At 45.8% G+C, this 15,138-nt stretch overlaps 1 protein-coding gene across 1 annotated transcript in view; it reads left to right on the forward strand.

The window, feature by feature from the left end:
* The first annotated feature begins 9,986 nt into the window (after positions 1–9,986).
* The window catches only part of smg1 (SMG1 nonsense mediated mRNA decay associated PI3K related kinase), a 153,093-nt gene continuing 147,941 nt past the window's right edge, over positions 9,987–15,138 (forward strand). The window contains exon 1 of the mRNA XM_033041229.1: positions 9,987–10,246. Coding sequence (XP_032897120.1) covers positions 10,182–10,246 — 65 coding nt within the window. The 5' untranslated portion in view covers positions 9,987–10,181. The remainder of the gene's footprint in view (positions 10,247–15,138) is intronic.

The following is a 15,138-nucleotide window of genomic DNA, read 5'->3' on the forward strand; positions in this document are numbered from 1 at the left end:
CAATACTGCACCAGTACTGCACCCATACTGCATCAATACCGCATCAACTTGCTGCTCGGGCCAATACTCCACCAATACTCCTCTGCTCAATACTGCATCAACTTGGGTGTTCAGGCCAATACTGCACCAATAATGCATCAACTTGGGTGTTCAGGCCAATACTGCATCAAGTTCTCATCTTCTCCAGCTGGAGTAAGGAACATCCCTGAATTGGCATAATTTGGGGCACCCTTTTGGCATTGGGGAGACTTACTCCGGAAGTGGTAGTGCATGTCGGCACAAACGATGTCGGAAAGAAGGGGATGAATATTCTGCAGCGTGACTTTAGAGAGCTCGGAAAAATGCTGAAAAGCAGGACCTCCAGGGTTGTTATCTCCGGTTTGCTTCCAGTTCCTCGTGCTGGCGAGAGCAGGAACAGGGAGATACGGGACCTGAACGTGTGGCTGAGGAACTGGTGCACGGGGCAGGGATTTAGATTCTTAGATCACTGGGATCTGTTTTGGGGTAAGGGGGAACTGTACAAAAGGGACGGATTGCATCTTAACAGGTGTGGGACCAGCATTCTGGCAGGCAGGTTTGCCACTGCTACACGGGTGGTTTTAAACTGAATAAGGGGGGTGGGGTGTCGAATGGGCTAGTGGAGGATGGAGTTAAAGGGAAAGGGTTTCTTAAATGTGTGAGCGTAGAGACAGAGGGGTGTAAAATGAGGGTAGAAGCAATAGGTAGCAAGGTGAAAAAGTAAAAGTGGCAGGCCGGAAAATCCAGGGCAAAAATCAAAAAGGGCCACTTTTCAACAAAATTGTATAAGGGGTAAGAGTGTTGTAAAAACAAGCCTGAAGGCTTTGTGTCTCAATGCAAGGAGCATTCGTAATAAGGTGGATGAGTTGAATGTGCAGATAGCTATTAATGACTATGATATAGTTGGGATCACGGAGACATGGCTCCAGGGTGACCAAGGCTGGGAGCTGAACATCCAGGGATATTCAATATTCAGGAGGGATAGAGAGAAAGGAAAAGGAGGTGGGGTAGCGTTGCTGATTAGAGAGGAGATTAACGCAATGGAAAGGAAGGACATTAGTTTGCAGGATGTGGAATCGGTATGGGTAGAGCTGCGAAACACTAAGGGGCAGAAAACGCTGGTGGGTGTTGTGTACAGGCCACCTAACAGTAGTAGTGAAGTTGGAGATGGTATCAAACAGGAAATTAGAAATGCGTGCGACAAAGGCAAAACCGTTATAATGGGTGACTTCAATCTACATATAGATTGGGTGAATCAAATTGGCAGGGGTGCTGAGGAAGAGGATTTTTTGGAATGTATGCGGGATAGTTATCTAAATCAACATGTAGAGGAACCAACGAGAGAGCAGGCTATTTTAGACTGGGTATTGAGTAATGAGGAAGGGTTAGTTAGCAGTCTTGTTGTACGTGCCCCCTTGGGCAAGAGTGACCATAATATGGTTGAGTTCTTCATTAGGATGGAGAGTGACATTGTTAATTCAGAAACAATGGTTCTGAACTTAAGGAAAGGTAACTTTGAGGGTATGAGACGTGAATTGGCCAAGATTGACTGGCAATTAATTCTAAAAGGGTTGACGGTGGATATGCAATGGAAGACATTTAAAGACTGCATGGATGAACTACAAAAATTGTTCATCCCAGTTTGGCAAAAGAATAAATCAGGGAAGGTAGTGCATCCGTGGATAACAAGGGAAATCAGGGATAGTATCAACGCGAAGGATGATGCGTACAAATTAGCCAGAAAAAGCAGCATACCGGAGGACTGGGAGAATTTCAGAGACCAGCAGAGGAGGACAAAGGGCTTAATTAGGAAAGGAAAAATAGATTATGAAAGAAAACTGGCAGGGAACATAAAAACTGACTGCAAAAGTTTTTATAGATATGTGAAAAGAAAGAGATTAGTTAAAACAAATGTAGGTCCCTTGCAGTCAGAAACAGGTGAGTTGATCATGGGGAACAAGGATATGGCGGACCAATTGAATGACTACTTTGGTTCCGTCTTCACTAAGGAAGACATAAATAATCTGCCGGAAATAGCAGGGGACCGCGGGTCAAAGGAGTTGGAGGAATTGAGTGAAATCCAGGTTAGCCGGGAAGTGGTGTTGGGTAAATTAAATGGATTAAAGGCCGATAAATCCCCAGGGCCAGATAGGCTGCATCCCAGAGTACTTAAGGAAGTAGCTCCAGAAATAGTGGATGCATTAGTAATAATCTTTCAAAACTCTTTAGATTCTGGAGTAGTTCCTGAGGATTGGCGGGTAGCAAACGTAACCCCACTTTTTAAGAAGGGAGGGAGAGAGAAAACGGGGAATTACAGACCAGTTAGTCTAACATCGGTTGTGGGGAAACTGCTAGAGTCAGTTATTAAAGATGGGATAGCAGCACATTTGGAAAGTGGTGAAATCATTGGACAAAGTCAGCATGGATTTACAAAAGGTAAATCATGTCTGACGCATCTTATAGAATTTTTCGAGGATGTAACTAGTAGCGTGGATAGGGGAGAACCAGTGGATGTGGTGTATCTGGACTTTCAGAAGGCTTTCGACAAGGTCCCACATAAGAGATTAGTTTACAAACTTAAAGCACACGGCATTGGGGGTTCAGTATTGATGTGGATAGAGAACTGGCTGGCAAACAGGAAGCAAAGAGTAGGAGTAAACGGGTCCTTTTCACAATGGCAGGCAGTGACTAGTGGGGTACCGCAAGGCTCAGTGCTGGGACCCCAGCTATTTACAATATATATTAATGATCTGGATGAGGGAATTGAAGGCAATATCTCCAAGTTTGCGGATGACACTAAGCTGGGGGGCAGTGTTAGCTGTGAGGAGGATGTTAGGAGACTGCAAGGTGACTTGGATAGGCTGGGTGAGTGGGCAAATGTTTGGCAGATGCAGTATAATGTGGATAAATGTGAGGTTATCCATTTTGGTGGCAAAAACAGGAAAGCAGACTATTATCTAAATGGTGGCCGACTAGGAAAAGGGGAGATGCAGCGAGACCTGGCTGTCATGGTACACCAGTCATTGAAAGTGGGCATGCAGGTGCAGCAGGCAGTGAAGAAAGCGAATGGTATGTTAGCTTTCATAGCAAAAGGATTTGAGTATAGGAGCAGGGAGGTTCTACTGCAGTTGTACAGGGTCTTGGTGAGACCACACCTGGAGTATTGCGTACAGTTTTGGTCTCCAAATCTGAGGAAGGACATTATTGCCATAGAGGGAGTGCAGAGAAGGTTCACCAGACTGATTCCTGGGATGTCAGGACTGTCTTATGAAGAAAGACTGGATAGACTTGGTTTATACTCTCTAGAATTTAGGAGATTGAGAGGGGATCTTATAGAAACTTACAAAATTCTTAAGGGGTTGGACAGGCTAGATGCAGGAAGATTGCTCCCGATGTTGGGGAAGTCCAGGACAAGGGGTCACAGCTTAAGGATAAGGGGGAAATCCTTTAAAACCGAGATGAGAAGAACCTTTTTCACACAGAGAGTGGTGAATCTCTGGAACTCCCTGCCACAGAGGGTAGTCGAGGCCAGTTCATTGGCTATATTTAAGAGGGAGTTAGATGTGGCCCTTGTGGGGATCAGAGGGTATGGAGAGAAGGCAGGTACGGGATACTGAGTTGGATGATCAGCCATGATCATATTGAATGGCGGTGCAGGCTCGAAGGGCCGAATGGCCTACTCCTGCACCTAATTTCTATGTTTCTATGTTTCTATGTTTCTATGTTACTCCTCCAGTGTAAGTGAGCAGAATCTATCATATTCTCCTTTGGCAAAAAACAGCAGGCAATGTGAGGGCATGAATTTGTGAAGATCACCTCTTGATGATGAAGAATGGCAATAATTTGTGTTATAGAATAGAATAGAATAGTTTCTTTATTGTCATTGTAACATGAACCATGTACAACGAAATTGTAAAATGTCAGCCAGTCAGTGCACCATTCAAACATTTCTAAAAGCTAACGATACATACAAGGTAAAATATTTAAAAAAAGATAAACAACTAAAATAAATATCATAAAAATAGCACGCATACACACCCAGCCCTACATCCTTCTGTCGATTTCACAGTCTCTTAGTATGTATCGCTCCTGCGTTCCTTGGCGGCTACATTTAGTGCCTTTATAGCAGTGGGGTAAAAACTGTTTTTAAGTCTGTTTGTCCTTGTCCTTGTAGATCTGTACCGTCTGCCTGACGGTAACAGTTCAAACAGGGAGTGTCCGGGGTGGGAAATGTCCTTTATAATACTCTGGGATTTTTTGATGCAGCGGGAACTGTGTAAGTCCTCCAAGGTAAGGAGAGGGCAGCCGACAATCCTCTGGGCGTTGTCAATGGCCCTCTGGAGCGCTTTCCTCTGAGCCGCTGTGCAGCTGGTGTACCATACGCATACACAGTATGTTAGGATGCTCTCAATGGAGCACCGATAAAAGGACAGCAGCAGTCTCTGAGTGATGTTATTCTTCCTGAGCACCCTCAGGAAGTGCAGTCTCTGCTGGACCTTTTTCAGCAGCGCAGAGGTGTTCACGCTCCACGTCAGGTCCTCCTCAATATGGATTCCCAGGAAGCGGAAATCCGCCACCCTCTCCACACAGTCCCCTCTGATAATTAATGGTACCATGTCCGTTTTATTCTTTCTGAAGTCTATTATTATTTCCTTTGTCTTTAAGGTGTTGAGGAGCAGGTTATTTTCTCCACACCACACTGTCAGCTGCTCCACCTCATCCCGGTAGGCGTACTCGTCCCCCCCGGAGATGAGTCCCACCACCGTAGTGTCATCCGCAAATTTGACAATGGTGTTGCTGTGGTGGGCGGGGGTGCAGTCATGTGTGTAGATGGTGTAGAGCAGGGCCTCAGCACGCAGCCCTGTGGAGAGCCGGAACTGAGGCTGAGGGCCGTGGATGTGTGATGGCCCACTCTGACTCTCTGGCTGCGACCCGACAGGAAGCTATTTATCCACATGCAGGTGGAGTGTGGAAGTCCCAAGTCCCCCAGTTTGTGGGGAAGGATGGTATTAAAGGCAGAGCTGTAGTCCACAAAGAGCATCCGCACGTAGCTCCCCCGCTGCTCCAGGTGGGACAGTGCAGCATGGAGAGCTGTGGCTACAGCGTCCTCTGTAGATCTATTCGCTCTGTACGCAAACTGGTGGGGGTCAAAGCTTCGGGGCAGGAGTGATGTGATGTGACCCCGGACCAGTTTTTCAAAACACTTCATCACCACTGGTGTGAGTGCGACTGGCCGGTAGTCGTTGAGGCTGGAAATGTGGGTTTTTTTGGGCAAGGGGACTATGGTTGCGGACTTCAGACAGGGTGGAACAGTGGACTGGGCCAGAGACTGGTTGAAAATCCTCGTACAGACTCCAGCCAGCTGGTCAGCGCAGTCCTTCAGCACGCGTCCAGAGACGCCGTCGGGTCCAGTAGCCTTCCTTGGATTGATGGCCCGCAGCGTGCGCCTCACCTCATGCTCCTCTATCTTGAGGGTTAGGCTGCTGTGGACCATGTGGTGTGATGTGGCTGTCTCGGGTGGCTCCACTTCAAAGCGAGCAAAGAAGAGGTTCAGCTCCTCTGCCAACGAGGCGTCACCTTCAGCAGCTCCAAGGTTGGTCTTGTAGTTGGTGAGATACTGGATCCCCTGCCACAGTTGAGGTTATAGCCAGGTGACAGATCATTGATCCTGACATTAACACTTCACCGCTGATACAATCTGGTGCTGGGAATTTCCAGTATTTTCATATTTTTAGATTTACGTTTGCATTTGCATTTGCTATAGCTCTTTATCCAATTCTCTGGTGCAGCATTCCTAGCACTGATCTCCGCAGGCTTCCCCATCCACAGCATGTCAATGTACACCTGAAGGGCCTTCACGTCCCTCCTCATCACCTGATCCATTGGTCTCCAGTCTTAAGATAAAATATTGAAGTTCTTCTCTTGCCCAGATGCTCACCTTTTACTGCAAAGTCTCTGGAATGATTTCTATCATCTCAAGCAGCACTCCCCTAAAATGTATTGACACTATTCATTTCAAATATTCTCCATGGTAGCACATTCCACATTGTCATCATTCTTCTTTACTGAATTCCCTACGAATAAGTAAAAGCGAGATTCATCAGAGGTTGCTGCAAATTGATTATTTAATAGTATTGAGTGGCAGCTTCATATTCATTGTACAATCCAAGCCTATGTTCTCACTGGCCTGCATCAAGGAGGGCCTCTTGTTGACATGGCAAGGTCAAAGTACCTGACGCTCTTTTGGTGGTACACCGGTCCTGGGTCTGCTGGCTCTAGGCGATGGGCTCCCCTTCATCAAGCATGGCCTGTTGTTGACATGGTAAGACTATATACCTGTTTATTCCATTGATATCTATTAGTGGTACACTGATCCAGGCACTGCCTGCTCTTGGGGGAGAAGTTACCATGTATCATGGAGGAGCTTTAATTGATATGGTAAGGTCCATGTACCTGATTCATTGTACACCAGTCCGGGCGCTGCCAGCACTGGTGGAACAGGTTACCCTACATCAAGGAAGGTCTCTGCTGACATTGTAAATGAATATGTTCCTGATTCTCTGTCGGTGGTACACCAGGTCTGGGTGGCACGATGACCCTACATGAAGGAGGAGCTGTAGCATAGTAAGGTATATGTACCTGCTTCTCTGTATACTGGTCTGGTCCCTGCCACAGGTGACACAGATTACCCTACAGCAAGGAGGGCCAGTTGTTAACAGGGCAAGGTTTCTAAAACCGGATTCATTGCATGGGCCACGGATCACTTTTTTGGCTAGACATGTTTCAATGTCTCCGGCTTTGGACGAGGCGCTGCTGTGCTCTGAGCAACCTGGTCGTGAGTGTTGGAGAGCCGGGGTGGAGAGAGGGATGGAAGCAGAAGCAGCGGCAAGGACAGATGCAGACGGGGAGCTGGGGCTGGCGAGTGTTTGCCGGCTGGCGAGTCACCCGCTGCAGCTCCGGCCATGGAGCAGCCTCAGTGTAAGAGCCCTGGGCCGTCGGAGGCATTGGAAGTGTTGCGCCGCTGCTATGAGAGTCTCTGCGCCAAATTCGCCCTGGTGACCGGTATGGACCAGACTGCGGCTCGGTGCATCCTGGAGGACAACCAATGGCTGCTGGAAGTAGGTACCAAGCACTGGGTAGAAGTGGTGGAAGATAGTGGTCTTCAAATGGGGGTGGTTGGAGAAAGCATCCTGCTTGCCTGCTAGATTTTCATTTACTGTAACTGCAGGAAAAATGTTCCCGATGTTGGGGGAGCCCAGAACCAGGGGACACAGTTTAAGAATAAGTGCTAGGCCATTTATGACTGTGATGAGGACAAACTTTCTTCACCCAGAGAGTTGTGAATCTGTGGAATTCTCTGCCACAGAAGGCAATGGAGGCCAATTCACTGGATGTTTTCAAGAGAGTTACATTTAGCTCTTGGGGCTAGCGAAATTAAGGGATATGGGGAAAAAACAAGAAAGGGGTACTGATTTCAGATGAACAGCCATGATCATATTGAATGGCAGTGCTGGCTCGAAAGGCCGAATAGCCTATTCCTGCACCTATTTTCTATGTTTCTATGCTTGAGTATATGGCAATAAAACTCGACCGCTTGATTTTCAAGCATTCATGCATGGTGGAGGTATAATGTAGTCATAGAGCGATACAGTGTGAAAACAGGCCCTTCGACCCAACGTGCCCACATCCGCCAACATGTCCCACTACACAACCTGCTTTTGGTCCATATCCCCTCCAAACCTGTCCTATCCATGTATCAGTCTAACTGTTTCTTAAATGTTGGGATAGTCCCTGCCTCAACTACCTCCTCTGGCAGCTTGTTCCATGCACTCACCACCCTTTGTGTGGAAAAAGTTACCCCTCAGATTCCTATGAAATCTTTTCCCCTTCACCTTAAATCTGTCCTCTGGTCCTCAATTCACATACTCTGGGCAAGAGATCCAGTGCATTGAAATGTATATTTGAAATGCATTTTAGATTTCTCAAAAGTCTTACTTTTAAAAAAGTAATGTGTCCACAAACATATACGCCCTTTATTAATGTCATGGTTTGATGATTCTAAATTCAAATCAAAATGAAATATACGTCAAAAGGAGAACGCATACTTTCAAAATACTCTGATTTTTTTCCCTGAGCAAAACATAATTTGTATGACTTTGCAAAATCCGGAAATGTTATGATTGTCCTTCTTTCCAACTACAAACAAAAAGAAATAGCACTTGAAATTATAACACATTTGAAAGTTTTTTTGTCAAATTTTCTGGCCCGTGGAAGGCACTGGCATCAATCAGGGGGAGGGGGATGGGGGATATATCCCCCCACTTTGAGGTGGGGGATGGCCTGTATTATTATCCCCCAGTTTTTGGAGGTCGAGCAATAACAAAAATAATAATCACTTGCTCCTATTTCTCATGTAGGCCTTACATTATCTTAAAAATGCTTCAAACAAAAAACATTGAAATCATACTTCTACAATGCACTAAAACATGATTTTAATATATCAAATTTCAAAAAGTCCCTACCCCCCCCCCTCCACACCCTTCCCCCACTCAGTCACTCCACTCCCTCGCCAGGTACCTCCAAGGCCTGTGATCAGTGATCGCTCAAACCCCCCACTTGTCAAAAACGCTCCACGGCCCCTACATTGTACACAGGCCCAGGGGAGGTCAGCTCTGGGGAGAGAGGTCACAAGGAAGGGAATCAAACTTCCCTTGATTATATGTACCTGTCTCTTCTGTACAGAAGAAATTTCAGGTGCCCTGGCTGAGATTTATGAATCATCATTAAATATGAATGACATGCCGGAAGACTGGTGGGTGACAAATATTGTGCCTCTATTTTAGAAGGGCTGCAGGGAAAGCCTGGGAACTGCAGACCAGTGAGTCTAACATCTACACTAGTCCCACCTGCCTGTTTGGCCTTCGTGGGAGATCATGTCTCACAAATCAGATAGAATGTTTTGAAAATGTGAACAAAAGTATTGATAAGAGCAGTTGTAGATGCTATTAATATGGATTTCTGCAAGACATTTGATATGGCAGCCTGCTCTGGGAGGTTAGATTGCATGGGATCCAAGGAGAATAGCTGAGGGCTTGTTTCCATGCTGTATAACTCTGTAATTCAATGTACAGCAGTCCAGGTGTGGACAGCTCCAGGGGGAGGTTACCCAACATGGCCAGTGGTTGATATTTCAAGGAGTATGGACCTGACCGCTGATTCACTGTACACCAGTGTTGTAATGTTACCCTACATTTAGGAGGACCAGTGGTAGATGCAGGAAGATTGTTCCCGATGTTGGGGAAGTCCAGAACAAGGGGTCACAGTTTAAGGATAAGGGGGAAATCTTTCAGGACCGAGATGAGGAAAACATTTTTCACACAGAGAGTGGTGAATATCTGGAATTCTCTGCCACAGAAGGTAGTTGAGGCCAGTTCATTGGCTATATTTAAGGAGTTAGATGTGGCCCTTGTGGCTAAAGGGATCAGGGGGTATAGAGAGAAGGCAGGTACAGGATACTGAGTTGGATGATCAGCCATGATCATATTGAATGGCGGTGCAGGCTCGAAGGGCAGAATGGCTTACTCCTGCACCTATTTTCTATGTCTAGACATGGCAAGGTCTATGTATCTGCCAGCTCTGGAGGTACCAGGTTACCCTCCATGGAGGATGATCTGTAGTTAACAAGGTGATGTGTGTGTACCTGATTCTATCTATGTATCTGCCAGCTCTGGAGGTACCAGGTTACCCTCCATGGAGGATGATCTGTAGTTGACACGGTGATGTGTGTGTACCTGATTATCTCTATGTGGTTCCAGCAATGGCGCCAGGAATCACCTCCATAGCAACTGCAGCCACACACGTGGCGACACCTATTGGCGGGGAGGGGTAGTTGCGCCTTCCCCTCACGTGACCGTTCCCGGCATGCTCCTCTCCATTCCGGAGCCGCCGCCACCCGCCTGACGAGCGGAACCGAAAGTCGAGTCCGCAGCGCAGCCGCTGTCCGGGGGAAGGGGTTTGAAGTCCCACGGCTGCCTGTCCGCCGCTCCGTCCGTCAGCCCGCCATCGCCATCGCCATCGCCTCGCCTCGCCGCGACCTGCTCACGGTCCGACTGGGGGTGGCAGGCGCACCTTTCGAAGGCGGATGACATGTTGTGGGGAAGGTAATGAGCCAAAGACCCCTGAGCACTCGGGTGAACAAGCGGCAGCGCTGGAATGACTGGGACACAAGGTGAGAGAGCGGAGCGGAGCTGAGCGCGGCCTACAGAAAGCGGCGGGGTTCCTCACGTCCCGCCCTGGGCGCCCACCCATCCACCGTCTGCCGCTCAACAGTCACCCACTTCCCGAAACCCCACACTACCGGCACAATGTGCGACAGCAGCCCCGTCAGCGGTCATCAGAGCCCGGGCACCGACTCTGCTGGAGCCGAGGCTGCGCTCAGGCCTAGTGCTGTCAAGCTAAATGCGCCAACTCAACGGTGTGTTAGTTTGTTTTGACGTGTGGTTATCGCGTTACGCCAAAGTTAGGGTTTAAAAAATGTTTAATTTGAAGTGGCAACTCCACTATAGTACAGGGGTTTCGATTCCGTAAATTTGATCAACGCGTGTCATTTATTGCAAGTGTGCACCAATCATGATCCATGAGCTAACATTTTGCTTTTTTCATCATTTAAATTGTCAAGCAAGTAAGCACTTGGGAGTTAATGATAATCTGGAAGAATGGTTAGTGAAGTTTATAATGTATGACGCAAAAGCTTAATTGGAATTTGACTTTTATTGGAATCCTTTTCTGTTTGACAACTGATGGGGGCATTCCATACATCGTGGAAAGTCCTGGACACATTTGAGTTCAATCTTTGTTGTAAAATGCACAGATATTACAAGCTACCTTGACGCAGATAATTGCATAAAAAAGTGAAACTATCCAAAGTGATCCAAAAGGAAAATGTTGCAAAGGAAAAGAAAAGATGAAAAATGTTGGAGATATTCAGCACGTCAGATGGCATCTGGGGAAAGCGAAACTTAGTTATTTTTTCAGGTTGCTATATTTTGTCTGATCAGGTCATTGAACCATTGAGTATTTCCAGCATTTTGTGTATTCATTTCTATCCAAAAATCATTTCCATTTCATATGTTTAGTTTAATTGTGTAAATATGATTCAACTTGTGTTTAACATGTTAAAGTGGACAAGTTGTATGGTTCCACTTCTGCCTCTGATTCATATTTGTTAAGCTGAGTAATTAAAATGGTTATCAAGGCAAAACAAACCGGATCTGGATTTTTAAAAATTCCTAGAGAAACAACCTCCCCCTTGCCACCTCCCCTTCTACATATAGGGGGGTTGCACGTAAGGTCACTGGGTCATAGGGCTTGACGCACGGAGCCGCTCAATCCATCTGGAGGACATATTAATGCAAGAAATGCGTTCTTTCCTACCTGTTAAAAACCGCCAAAATGTTGAATTTTTGCGCTGAAAAAAATTGTGGAAGTCGGGGTAAGTGTGAGAGACATGTACCCAACTTTAGAATTCCAAAAGTGAAGCGAAATGTAGGTAAAGAGAAGCGAGAGCTGAAGGGGCTACAGCAGCTAAAGTGCTTGGTAAACATTGGCTGTGCAGATATCGGAATTGAAAATATTGGGAATTATCGCGTTTCCTCACTGCATTTCATCAACAGTAAGGCATTATTTGTGTTTTTTCTTGATTCCTTTGGTATCTAAAAAGTCTCAGAAGTGATAAATCTGGCTGTAATTTTTTCTTCAGATGCGTTTTCATTTTGTATGTAAAAACCCACTTGAGAGGGCGATTAAAAAAATGTACAGCCAAATTGATCACTTCTGAAACTTTTTAGATGCCAAAGGAATCAAGAAAAAACACAAATAATGCCTTAGTTGATGAAATGCAGTGAGCAAACGGCCAATGTTTGCCAAGCACTGTCTGTTGTCCCTTCAGCTCTCGCTTCTATCTACCGTCATTTCTCCTCACTTTTGGAATTCTGAAGTAGGCTAATTGTCTCACACGCTTATCCCGATTTCCATAATTATTTACAGCGCAAAAATTGACATTGCGGCGGGTTTTAACGGGCCCGCTACGCTGGAAACAATGGTAAGTGCCTACCTGCGGTTCATCGCGTGTACTCCACTTGGAGTAGCGTAGCAACAGTACGGGTCATGGGTCGTGACCTGACTGCCGTGAAACCTCCCTATACTCCTTTCTCTGGCGCAACAAATTTTTACCTTTTCTAACCTTATCTCACACCTTTTATAACATGTATAAGAACAGGGCCGAAGGCCCTCAATGTCTGTGCTATGCATGATGTTAAGCCCATCAATGATCTACCTGCACATACACAATATCGTCCAATGCCTACTTATCCATATTCCTATCCAAAAGTCTTGTAGATGCTGTTAACATATCTGCTTCAGCCACCGCCCTAGCTGCTTGTTCTAGGCATTCACCACCCACTGTACTTAAAATAAAATCTTGCCCTGCACATCTCCTTTAAACTTTGTCCCTCTCACCTTAAAACTATGCCCTGCTCTGACAGACTGGTTACTCTGCAGTATACAGTGCAAATAGTTTTAACAAACCTCTCTGACCATGAGTGTGGTCATCACTATTGTTTGAAATAGTACATTAAAATATAAATATAAAAACATTGCCTACATATCCATATTCTTATCCAAAAGAATATTCTGGGAATATATTATTTTTGAAAATTAGGAGGGTAGGGGGGGGGGGGGGGGGGGGGGGGGGGGGGAGTTAGCATTTTAGGTTGGTGACCCATCATCAGACCTCGTGTATCCTGGATCAGAGGGCAAGATTGAAAGAGATGGTGAAAAAGCCGGGGGGGTGCCACTGGGTGATATGAGACCGAGGGAAAGTTGGGAGAGATACTGGAATTGAAGAACTGTTGACGTACGTAAAATGGTGGAAATATTTTCTGCTGAAACGCCAAAATATAGTGGCTTTGAGATGGCATGATTTGGATTGATTGCAGAAAGAGACAATAGATAATCGGTGCAGGAGTAGGCCATAAGGCCCTTCAAGCCAGCACTGCCATTCAATGTGATCATGGCTGATCATCCTCAATCAGTATCCTGTTCCTGCCTTCTCCCCATATCCCCTCACTCCTCTATCTTCAAGAGCCCCATCTAGCTCTCTCTTGAAAATTTCCAGAGAACTGGCCTCCACCGCCCTCTGAGGCAGAGAATTCCACAGACTCACAACTCTCTGTGTGAAAAAGTGTTTCCTCATCTCCATTCTAAATGGCTTACCCCTTATTCTTAAACTGTGGCCCCTGGTTCTGGACTCCCCCACATCGTGAACATGTTTCCTGCCTCTAGATTGTCCAAACCCTCAATAATCTTATATGTTACAATAAGATTCCCTCTCATCCTTCTAAATTCCATGGTATACAAGCCCAGCCGCTCCATTCTCTCTGCATATGACAGTCCCCCAATCCCTGAAATTAACCTTGTGAACCTACACTGAACTCCCTCAATAGCAAGAATGTCCTTCCTCATATTTGGAGACCAAAACTGCACACAATACTCCAGGTGTGGTCTCACTAGGGCCCTGTACAACCGCAGAAGGGCCTCTTTGCTCCTATACTCAACTCCTCTTGTTATGAAGACCAACAGTCCATACACTTTCTTCACTGCCTGCTGTATCTGCATGCTTACTTTCATTGCCTGATGAACAAGAACCCCCAGTTCCCGTTGTACTTCCCCATTTCCCAAAATGACAGCATTTAGATAAAAATCTGCCTTCCTGTTTTGCTACCAAAGTGGATAACCTCACGTTTATCCACATTAAACTGCATCTGCTATGCATCTGCCCACTCACCCAACCTGTCCAAGTCACCCTGCATTCTCATAGCATCCTCCTCACAATTCTGAAAGGGACTCGTTAATCCCCACTCTTTGTTTCCTGTCTGCCAACCAATTTTCCATCCATGTCAGCACTCTACCCCCAATACCATATGCCCTAATTTTGCCCACTAATCTATGTGGAACCTTATCAAATGCTTTCTGAAAGTCCAGGTACACTACATCCACTGGCTCTCCCTTGTCCATATTCCTAGATACATCCTCAAAAAATCCCAGAAGATTAGCCAAGCATGATTTCCCCTTCGTAAATCCATGCTAACTCGGACCGATCCTGTTACTGCTATCCAAATGTTCTGCTATTTCATCTTTTATCATTGAATCCAGCACCTTCCCCACTACCGATGTCAGACTAACTGGTCTATAATTCCCTATTTTCTCTCTCCCACCTTTCTGAAAAAGTGGGAAAACATTAGCTACCCTCCAATTCACTGGAACTGATCCTGAATCTATAGAACATTGGAAAATGATCACCAATGCGTCCACAATTTCAAGAGCCACCTCCGTAAGTACCCTGGGATGCAGACCATCAGGGCTGTGTAGGTGCTGACAAATGGTATAAAACAAGGATCTTGCGGCATGCTGAGAACTGTGCTACGAGAGAATCTGGATAGGTTGAACATATCAGTGAATGATGAAATCCACTTAGGATGTATTGGAGACAGACATTTGCTAAGAAAAAATATAGTCATGGAATCGTACAGCTTGGAAATGGGCCCTTCAGCCCAACTTGTCCATGCCGACCAAGATGCCCCATCTATGCTAGTTCCACATGCCTGTGTTTGGCCCATATCTCCTGCCTCAGCCTTTTCTTCTGGCAACTCATTCCATGTGGAAAACGTTGCCCCTCAGGTTCCTATTAAATCTTTCTCCTCTCACCTTCAACCTACTGTATGTCCTCCGGTTCATAAGTCCTGCACTTTGGGTAAAATACTCTATGCGTTCACCCTCTCTATTCCCCTACATGATTCTATAAGCTGACCCCTCATCCTCCTGCACTCCAAGGGTTTTTTAATTTGTTGAATTTTTTTGTTTGTTTTAGTATTCTATTGAGTAATCTGTTTGCAAACATACCTACCATGCCACTGCAAGTAAGAATTTCATTGTTCTGTTTCAGTACTGAAATCTGACAATTTAACACTCGAGAGACACTCAAGTCAAGTCAAGTTTTATTCGTCACTTGCACATAAAGTGCAGTGAAATGAATTTGCTTCATTCGGTTATTTTGTTACCTTC

The sequence above is a fragment of the Amblyraja radiata genome, chromosome 22 (assembly GCF_010909765.2).
Source record: "Amblyraja radiata isolate CabotCenter1 chromosome 22, sAmbRad1.1.pri, whole genome shotgun sequence".
NCBI classification, from domain to species: domain Eukaryota; kingdom Metazoa; phylum Chordata; class Chondrichthyes; order Rajiformes; family Rajidae; genus Amblyraja; species Amblyraja radiata.